Here is a 10,244-nt window from a genome sequence, read left to right as displayed (position 1 = left end):
TATGTTCTCCGCCCAGTACAAAAAGGCACACATACGCGTGTACGGCAAGTCGCTTCCCCCCCTCCCCCTCCCTCCGTGTGTGTGTGTGTGTGTGTGTGTGTGTGTGCGGGCCTCCGCCACCCCAACCAGACGTCAGGAAGCCCACAAAGAAGAAGAAGGAGGAATGACGGCCGTTCATCGTAAAGAAACACCCACATAAAAAAAAAGTTTAAAAAACACGCAAACGGAGAATCAATTCATTCACACCACAAAACAATGAAGCCCTGCTCCATTAACTACCTCTTTAGTATAGACATTCACACAGTGACAGAAAGGGAGAGTCATTGACCTTGCTTCTGACACCGATACCAGCAGCTGGTATGACCGCACCGGCACCCCGTACTGTCTCTCTCCCTTTTCTGTTCTGTTAAAGGGCAACGCCACACGCGCGTGCGTTGCGGGCAACACCGGAGGAGCCGGTTAAAAAGGAAAGGGTCCACATAAGTCTCGGATAGGGGGGAAGGAAATAAAACACGAGAAAAAAAACACTTTGAAACGGCAAAATGCCCCGTGGCTAGACTGGATGACACTCCCAGAAAAAGCAAAAAAAAAAACGGTACACTGCAGGGGTAAAGCATGAGAGCAAAGGTATATCATATATATATATATTGTCACTACAAACATCAAGGCAAAACAAAAGAAGCCACGCGCTGGGCGCACTGTACATCCCCAACTTGCCTCCCCCACCCTCCCTGGAGAAAAACGGAGAGAAGCACTCCTCGCTATTACAAGCGCACATATACACACACCTCCCCCCCACTCTCCCAGCGTCACAAAAGGCAAGGAGACCTCGGCTGCAACAGGCAGACGAACGCACAAAACTAAAAAGAGACCAAATCAATAAAAAAAAAAAGAGTGTGTGCCTTTTTATTGTTGTCATTTTATTCTTCCGTGTTCTTTAAAAAAAAAAGGATCTTTAGTTCAGAAGCATGACAGTAGAAGATCAACGCTTCTCAGACGTTCTCCCTATTGGGCAACCAGCCCTTGGTTGAGCGTTGCGGCCGCAAAAAAACCTACCTGGTCGGCCCCCTGCTTACGCATTGCCCCCTAAACGTGTGACAGGGAGTCGCTGCGATACACCACACGGTCCTGACTATAGGCCCGGACGTAACCTTCCGGGCGAGAGGTGTAGGGAGCACTTCTTGGGAGCGCCGGTAGGCGTGGCTGTGACCCAAGTGGTTTCGCGTCACGAGGGACAGAAACAAACTCCACCCCAACTTCCTTCGCCACAAAGACAAAAAGGCGACAGGGACAAGCTTCTTGCCTACGCCTGCCTGCGCAAACCATTATGATTGAGTAGCGTCCGCTTTGCACAGCACGGAAGATAAGCGCCTGTTCACGGGCATCGCTCAGAGCTGCGGTACTCGCCTCCCTAATACCATATTCATTGCAAACATGAAACGACACCAAATCCTCCGCCACAAGATCACTGCAGTCCAATAGCGTTGAACGCGTCGCCTTCGCTTGGCGAAGCAAAATATGCACGTCGCTAGTATCTTTTAACAAGAAGTCCACACGAGTCCCCTCCTTATTGCCAGGATAGAGTGCCACCTTTGTTACCAATGGCTCACGGCTAAGGCCGGCGTTCCGCAACGGGGTCAACGTCACGTTTGCCAACCCATGATAGACAGAAAGAGTAAATCTACCCTGGCAGCCGCGCTTCAGGGTGTACGGAACGAGGTAACAACTCATGTTGGGTGGAAGCTCCGGTTGCGAACACACTTCCCTAGTATCCAGCATCATACCTTTTTGGATAAAACGGTGTGTGTTATGCGTAATAAGCGGACTTGGTGGCATCCTCACATGTACCGGCTGTAACACAGCCAAGCCCGTCTGGTGGTAGTGATTCACGCCGTCTCTGTCTGTAGAGGACGGTGCCTCATGGTGCAACTCGGCCAGAATTCGCACCGGACGCGTAGACTTATTCTCCACCAAATAAATCGGATTGCTCCGAAAAGTCGTGAACATTGGACTGCCCCCGCAAGTCTTCTTGTTCCACTCCCCAGAAGCACTGAGGCGGTCACCGCAGTTAATGTGGCATTGCTGCATGCTGGAGAAATTACGCAAAAATACGGGCAGTGGCAAGTACAAATGCTCCTCACGCGACGGATCAAAGCTGCATATTTGCTTCAACCCTTCATCCCAGCGCGGGTCCTCTCGGTTGAGCGGGCCATTGTAAGTTGGCGCATCAAAGTAACAGTTGTGTAGCTTCACAACAACGTCCGCCGGGCCACTTGACTCCCCAGCTGTTTCAATAACTCCCAGGACGGCGTAACAGCACTGCGGATGAATGCCATCCACGGGGTCCACGCTGGACATGCATACAATGACATCGCCACGCTCCAGATCCTTCGCCACACTGTCCCAGAAATTCACGGAACGGAAATCACCGGTGCCAGCAGCTTCCGCCAGCTCGTCCACAAACAGAGTGTGTGTCACTGGGCGGCCTGTTAAGTCACGCAACGTTTCATGGGGCGCGCACTGGTCAAGCCGTGAGTACCCGCCAACAAATTTCGCGTAGGCCTTCTCCAGCAAGAGGGGGTACCACGACTGCCTTGGAACTCGTGTAAACTTCGGCTCCATGTTTGCATCCACAGGAACACGATCATCAATGTCCACGCGCACTAGAATACTGTTAGAATCATAAAAGACGCAAGTATATGGACCGTTTGGAGGATGCCACTTTGTCTCAAACAAACGGTCAATAGGTAGAAATTGCCGACCGAGGGCGGTAATAAAGGGTGCCAGGTAGCTTTTGTTCCCGGGGGCCGAGATCACATCGCCCGATGATAACTTCTCCGGCACCACTGAGTCACGGACACCCTCTGGGTAGAGCTGACAGATGCGTGGCCACTCCTCTGCCATGTGTTTATTCGCCTCATGGAATTCCTCATCCTGCCACCCGCGGTACTGAAAAGCCAACTCACGCACGCGTCGCCTCATTCTTCCCTCCACCTCTGCAATTCTTTCTTCCTTGCCTTCCGTGCTGTTTCGTAGACGCTGCCGTTGCACCTCCAGTGTATGAAACGTAGCATCCTCGTCTAGGGCCAACATGTTCAGTGGCACACCATTCGTCTCCTCTTCCAGAAATGCACGTTCCTTTATGATGTATTCCTCTGCTAGCTGCAACGCGCGAGCATTCAAACTCCTCTCAATTTCCCTGATTTCAGCCCCGTCAACCGCGTCTTCCCTCTTCAGCTTGATTCTCTCCAATTCAAGTGGATGGAACACCGAGTCTGTGTCAAGTGCGAGGCTCTTCAGAGGAACTTCCCAGCGATTGGGATGCAGGTACCCCCGATCGCTCTCCAGCACACTGTGCGCAATTTTCATCACACGCTCAGTCATTCCCGCCTTTTCCTCCGAGTCATCCAGCGATTGGGCACGCTTCTTTCGTCTCGCCCGTTCAATAGCGCGCAGCTGCAAGTCCTCATTCAGAGGAAGTTCTTCCAAAGGAATTCCAAACGGCGCGGGAGGAAGAAAGGCACGTTCCTCTTCCAGCAATTTCGCCGCCAACTCATACAGCCGAGCGTTCAATGCTTCTTGAAGTTCTCCAACTTTTGCCTTGTTTCCACGCACTTCCATGCAAAGAACCGCATTAATGTGTTTGAACTTTTCGTCGTTTTCGAATGGGACATCTTTGAGCGGTACACCAAGAGGCTCAGGATCCAGAAACGAGATATTCTTCCATAACATTTCCTTCGCCAAGGCGTGGGCCCGTTCGTTCATCTTGTCCTCAAGTTCTTTTACAGCAGCGTTATCACTCTTTGATGAAGAGTGTCGCAGCTTTTCGCGCCTTTCAATTTCCAGCCTACGAAATTTCTTGTCACTATTAATGGGCACGTACCGAAGCATAATACCCTCCGGCTCCGCGTCAAGAAACTCACGCTCCTTCTCCACAAACTCCCTTGCGATTTCCTTCACGCGGGCCTGTATATCATCCTCGTACGCACGAATGGAGCTTATGCTGTGTTTGGGATCCTTCCTCTGTTTACGGCGCTTACGCTCCAAGGCGTTCAGAGCAGGATCATGATTAAGAGGAAGATCATCGAGGGGAACACCAAACGGCTCAGGATCAAGGAACGTCCTTTCCTTTCGAAGGAACTCCCTTGCGATTTCATTCACACGCTCTTTCAAATGCTCCTCGAGACTCCTTACTGTTTCTGGGGAGGCATTGGGGGCCTTACGCAGCTTGGCGAGGTCACGCTCCATATTAAGGAACACCGGATCGCGGCTAAACGGCAACTCTGCCAGCGGCACACCCTCAGGCTCAGGATCTAAGAAGGCACGAAGCTTCCGAAGGCACTCCCTTGCAAGTTCGCGCACACGATCATTCATCGCAGCTTCCAACTTTTCTAACGCCTTCGGTGAGCGATTCGGATCCTTGAGCTTCCGGTACCGAGCCACCTCCGCCCTCCGAAACTCCGGATCGATATCCAGCGGGAGTTCCTTCAGGGCAATTCCCTCCGGCTCTTGTTCCAGGAATACACGCATCTTGCCAAATTCTTCTAGGGCAAGAACATGAGAGCGCGCATTCATGCCCGCTTCAAGCTCACAAATTACATCCCTGTTTTGGTTTTGAGATCGGGGATCCTTTGCCAGCCCTCGACGCTCAGCCTCCATGGCGAGAAAGATTTTGTCAGTATCCAGTGGAACATCTGCCAGATCCATGCCTTCAGGTTCAGGATCCAAAAAGGCGCGTTCACTCCGAATGAGATCATCTGCAATTTGAGAAGCCCTTGCATCCATAGCTTCTTCTATAATTGCCATTTTAGCAGAAGAACAACCCCTTTTACGGGCTATACGTCGTTGATTTGCCAGATCCCTAAACTTCTCGTCCTTGTGCAGGTTCAATGCTTCCTTCGGAAGCATGCGATATTCCTTCTTCAAACACTTCAGGTCATCTGCAATGACCTCCTTTGCAAGTTCATGAGCGCGATAATTCAAGCTTTCGCGCATTTCAGAGATGGCGGATCTATTGCGCTCTTTATCGCGAGAAAGCTTCCGAAGTTGCGCCTCCATACGCCTAAAATTAGCGTCTTCGTCAAGTGGAATATCCCGAATAGGGATACCTTCGGGCTCAGGGTCCAAAGTCATCCGATCCTTTTGGACGCGCTCCCTTGCAAGTTCATGAAAACGATTCCTGAGCTTTTCCTCCAAGTCTTTTATTTTTTTTGAGTCGTGACCTTTTGCCTTCAGTATGGCCCGCTCCAGCTCCAGCTCGGTGAACACCTTGTCATCGTCAATGGGCACGTCCACAAGCTCAACACCCTCGTATTCGGGTTCAAGATAATCAGAACGATCACCCTTTAGCATCTGCAGACCCAGCTCATCGGCACGGGCTTGCATCATTTCCTGAATATTTCTAATATCAGTTGCATTATGGTGGGGACTTTGCCTTATCTCTCGTAACTGATGCTCCATATCTCGGAAGTAGCGATCTTTGTCAAGCGGCAAAAGCTCCCGCGGGATTCCATAATATGTGGTGTTCAAGATGGCACGCTCCGTCTCCTTGAGTTCCTTCGCAATCTCGTGCGCACGGTCATTCAAAGCAGCCTCCAGACGAGCTATCGCAACGGCATTGCGCTCAGCATTCGCCTTCAATTTGCACCGCTCAACCTCCATCTTGTGAAACTTCTTATCCAAGTCGAGGGGAAGACAGGCAAGGGGAACTCCCTCCGGGTTGGGGTCAAGGTAGCCACGATCACCCTTTAAGACTTGATCGGCAAGCTCGTGTGCGCGGTCGTTGAGGCGGGCCTCAAGGGCTGTGATCTTGCTGGCGTTCTTCTTCGCGTCAGTCAACTTCAGTACCGCGCGCTCCACCTCAATCTCATGGAATTTTTGGTCAGTGTCCAGCGGCAGCATACCCAAAGGAATTCCATTGGGCTCGGGGTCAAGGTAGCCGCGATCACCCTTGAGGGCCTGATCGGCAAGCTCCCTCACCCGCGCGTTCATTGCGTCAGTAGCTTGCGACGACAGACCCTTGGATTTGCTCCCAGTACCACGTGCCTCCTTTGCCAAGGAGGCAAACAACTCATCGTCATGTGGTCTCAAAAGGGCCAACGGAATGCCGCGTGGGGCCGCATCGAGTGCCTCAAGATCCTTCTGCTTCACTGCGCGAGCAATATGCAATGCACGGTCGTTCAACTGATTCTCCAGGTCAGCAATACGAGCTGCGTTCCCTGCAGCATCGGCAAGCTTTAGCTTCGCCAACTCCAGTTCGGTCTGGGAGAAGACCTTATCCTCATTCAGTGGAAGATCCTTTAGCGGCAGCTTCTCCGGATAGGGATGCAGCTTGTCGCGGCAGCCCTGCAACACATCCCCCGCCAGTTCATCAACACGTTTGCTCATTTTGGCCTGCAGAGCGCGTATCTCATCCGAATTAGCTGCAGCGTCAGCCTTCAGCACACGAAGCTCCTTCACCATTGCGCCAAACTTTTGGTCGTCGTGCGGTCGCAGCAGATTAACAGGAATGCCACGAGGAGTCTGCTCCACACCTCGCAGGTCCTCTGCAAGCTGCTCTTTCGCAAGTTCAATTAGACGTTCGTTCAATTTGTCCTCCAACTCCTTAACTTTCCGGGAGTCCTGGGGTCTGTGCGACGCCTTGAGTTTTGCCCGTTCGGCCTCCAGCGCATGAAATATCGGGTCGTTGTCAATATTCAGCACAGCAAGCGGCACCCCGCATGGCTTGGTGTCCAAGTAGCTTCGATCGCCTTCCAACAGTTTCTTAGCAATTTCATGCGCTCTTTTCTTCAGGTCATGCTCAAGATTGCTGATGGCCTCCTTGTTCGCACTCGGATCTTTCCGGAGGGCCCGAAGCTTCTCCTCCATCTTTATGAACTCCTTATCGTCGCCAAGCCTCAGCAGCTCCAGTGGTATGCCCTCTGGGGCAGCACCACAGAAGGCCTTGCGTGACTCATGGACCAACTCAGCCGCACGCTGATTCATCGCATCCTCCAGCTCCTTCAGCTGCGCTGAGGCGTTTCCCCGGCTGCCTGCAGCCTTTCGCAGCGCACGCGCCTCCATCTCCAAGGCGTTAAACTCCTCATCGGCATCTAACGGTAGCGACGAAAGCGGAACTCCCTCTATATACTGGTTCAAAACACCGCGCTCCTTCTCATGCAGCTCTTGGGCCATCTCGCGTGCCCGCGCATTCAGCTTGTCAATAATCTTCTCTACCTTCTCTCTGTTGCGAGGGTCCGAACCGAGCTCACGGAAATCGTTCTCGAGAGAACGAAACCGCTCATCATCGTCAAGTGGAAGAGACTCCAGAGGAACTCCTAATGGACGTGCGTCAAGTACTTTGCGAAGCTCATGCTTCAGCCGCTTCGCAAGATACGACGCCCGTTCCAGCAGTTGATTTTCAATATCCTTAATAGCCTGCGCGTTCTTCTGTGGATCGCTCTTCTTCAATGCGGCACGCTTTGCCTCCAAACGAGTAAACTCGGTATCGTCGTCAAGTGGCAAATGACACACCTTTACACCTTCCAACTCATCACCCAGAAACATTCGGTTCTGGCGAACAAACTCAGCAGCCATTTCCCCAGCACGCCTGTTCAGCGTCGCTTCCACTTCGGCGATTTGTGAGACGTTTTTCTTTGGGTCATGACACAGATGAGCACGCTCAGCCTCAAGGCGGCCAAATTCCCCGTCATTGTCCAACGGCAGTTCCGTTAAAGGAACCCTAAAGTACTCCGCCTTCATATATTTCGGGCGTTCCCCCGCGTTCATGTCTTTTGCCAGCTGGTGTGAACGCGCATTCATTTGCTCCTCCAAGGCCAATATGTGCCGAGAGTTCGCACCCTCCTTCTTTGCCTTGCGTCGCTCAGCTTCACACTTCATAAACAAAGCGTCAGTATTCAGCGGAAGTTCAGAGAGGTAGCGACCCTCAGGCTCTGGATCAAGAAAGGTACGCTCCTTGGCATGGATCTCCGCAGCCATTTCACGAGCACGTTTATTCATCTCCGCTTCGAGGGCAGCAATCTTTTTCGCATTCGCAAGAGGGTCCCTACTGAGTTTCATGTGCTCACGCATCATTGCAGCAAACGCATCATCGCCCATAAGATCTATCTCCTGAATGGGAATGCCCTCCTGTACTGGGTCAAGAAAGGAAAAATCAGGCTTTTTTGCCCTCTCAGCAATGGCGTCTGCCTTCTGCCTTAGCAGCTCCTCCAGACGTTGTACTTTGGCTGCATTTCGTGGGTCTTTCTTCAGCTCATAGAGAAGCCGTTCGGTAGACATGTAATCCTCATCGCAGTCAAGAAAAGGATTCAACCAATCTAGATCATGCCCTTGGAGGTACTTTGATCGATCCTTCCCGACAATCATCTTTGCCATGGCGCTCGCATGATCCTTTATTTTCTGTTCAAGAGCACGAATCTGTTCCTCATTTCCTTTAGGATCCTTGTGCAACTCGTTCAAAATGGCGAGAAGTCCCTGCATTGTTTTGTCATCATGTAGGTGAAGATCTTCAAGCGGCACGGACTCCAGCTGCGCGTCGAGAAAGTCCAGATTGACCTCTCCAAGCTCCCCAGCTCTCTCTGGACGGTCCGTGATGCGCACGTGTGCCGGCTCCACGCCAACAACCTCCACCTTGCAGGGCACAATGCCTTTGCTGTGCGGACACGTGACACAAATGGCGTAACGGCCAGGCTCAGGGAGGTTGTGTACGAGACCTATCTCCCGGTAGTTTGTCGCTAATGTGACGCCTTGAATGCGCCTGTCATCGCCGTCATAAAGATAGGAACCAATAAAGTCTTCAGTCATGGCATCACCACCCGTGGACGACTTAAACGGCTTCTCCTGCCGCACAAGAATGTGGATGTCAGTGGGAACATCGACAAGAAAGTCCACACGATCCTTCCCCTTGTTCTTCAATTCAAGGTGCCTAATTGCAGGCAGGCGGCGTTCAACCTTCACACTCAGTCGCTCAATCTTCATTTGCTTCAAATCGGCTCGCTTCTGATACCAATACGAAAGCAAAAATTTGCCTTGCTCGTGAAACATGGCGCTGGGGACAAGATAGCAGAGAGACTGGGGAGGCACCGTAACAAGGTTTACCAACTCACGGGAGTCCACAAAAAGTCTCGTATGCACCATACGATGATTGTTGCCTGTCACCAGATAAGTGGGAATCATCGTCGTATCCGTACTCTGCGAGAGAACAAGACCGCATTGGATGTAATTCAACTCCCGATTTGGCATCAGATGAAGCTTGTGTCGCTGATCCGGCTGCCCAATCGCCGCTATAATCTGCAAGGGCTCCTCAGAAGTGTTCCGCACCACATACAGTGGGTTCTCACGCCACGTCACAAGGGTGGGGTTGCCTCCACTCGTACCCTCACCCCACTCGCTGTTAAAGTGCCAGCTCGGCAGCATCAAGCCCCCAAGCAAGACCTCCTCAATGCTGGAAAAAGTCTCAAGGAACACTGGAACAGGCATGTAGATTACATCATGCCGTTCAGGCGCAAAAGAGGAACGCAATGCAGGGGTCCAGGAGCGGTCACCGCTGCTCATGGGGCCCTTGTAGACTGCCTTAACAAACGGGTTGTCGATCACAACCAGCAACTCGGACAAGTCAGGGCCAGACGATTTTCTCAGGGAAACAATTCCAAGCACGCCGTACATCTGTCTGCCAAGCATTCCAACCGCCTCTGCCCTTTTTTGGCTTAGTTACGCCACCTAACGCTGTCGTGTTCAAGTTCTCCCCCAATTCCAGCCAAAACTCCGGCTCATCAATTGGATACGTGGCGAGCTTCGCAAGTTTCAGATCGGTCGGGATGCTCACCACGGGGCATCCAGTAAAGTCGTAGTACAACTCCTGCAGTGTGCACCCCTCGACGTTCTGGTACAGGGTATAAAACTTTGCGTACGCCTTCTCCAACAACAAGGGCCACCAATGGCGGGTAGGGGAACGACAGAAGAGGGTCTGCTTCTCCAGCAGCGGGATGCGGTCGTCAATTTCCACCTTCATCCACTGACCATACCTGTGGAACTGGAAGGTGTAGCGGCCGTCCTTTCGCACCTTCTTAGTTACAAACAAGTTGCGGATTACATCGGGGTGGTGGTCCACAAGTGCAGCGAAGGCGGTCAAGCAGCAGCACTCAAAGTGACTGCCCTGCTCAAACTGGTCTCGGCCCAGCTTATCGGGAAGGAGCGGCAGTTTCTTGCCTTCCGGGTACAAGTCACCAATGTGGATCCACGGGTCA

General features: G+C 52.1%; 2 protein-coding genes across 2 annotated transcripts, besides 4 other annotated features; both read right to left on the bottom strand.

Moving 5' to 3' along the window:
* Positions 1 to 57: 57 nt before the first annotated feature.
* Positions 58 to 75: a sequence feature (G-rich).
* Positions 76 to 106: a microsatellite.
* Positions 107 to 123: a sequence feature (G-rich).
* A 505-nt stretch (positions 124 to 628) lies between these two features.
* Positions 629 to 648: a microsatellite.
* Positions 649 to 1,086: 438 nt separating this feature from the next.
* On the bottom strand, positions 1,087 to 9,552 carry TraAM80_09100 (putative calpain-like cysteine peptidase; the record flags this gene model as incomplete). Its single annotated transcript, XM_029385804.1, has 1 exon — positions 1,087 to 9,552. One exon carries the CDS (start codon positions 9,550 to 9,552, stop codon positions 1,087 to 1,089), a length of 8,466 nt encoding a protein of 2,821 aa, XP_029234338.1.
* Positions 9,553 to 9,613: 61 nt separating this feature from the next.
* TraAM80_09099 (calpain-like cysteine peptidase) lies at positions 9,614 to 10,244 on the bottom strand (the record flags this gene model as incomplete). The annotated part of the gene is made up of 1 exon (XM_029385803.1): positions 9,614 to 10,244. A coding segment is annotated over one exon (631 nt), but the record flags the coding sequence as incomplete, so codon positions are not given.

Source organism: Trypanosoma rangeli, assembly GCF_003719475.1.
Source record: "Trypanosoma rangeli strain AM80 chromosome Unknown Tra_15.4_contig_00514, whole genome shotgun sequence".
In the NCBI taxonomy this organism is placed as follows: Eukaryota; Euglenozoa; class Kinetoplastea; order Trypanosomatida; family Trypanosomatidae; genus Trypanosoma; species Trypanosoma rangeli.
This window is presented reverse-complemented; position numbering and strand designations above follow the sequence as displayed.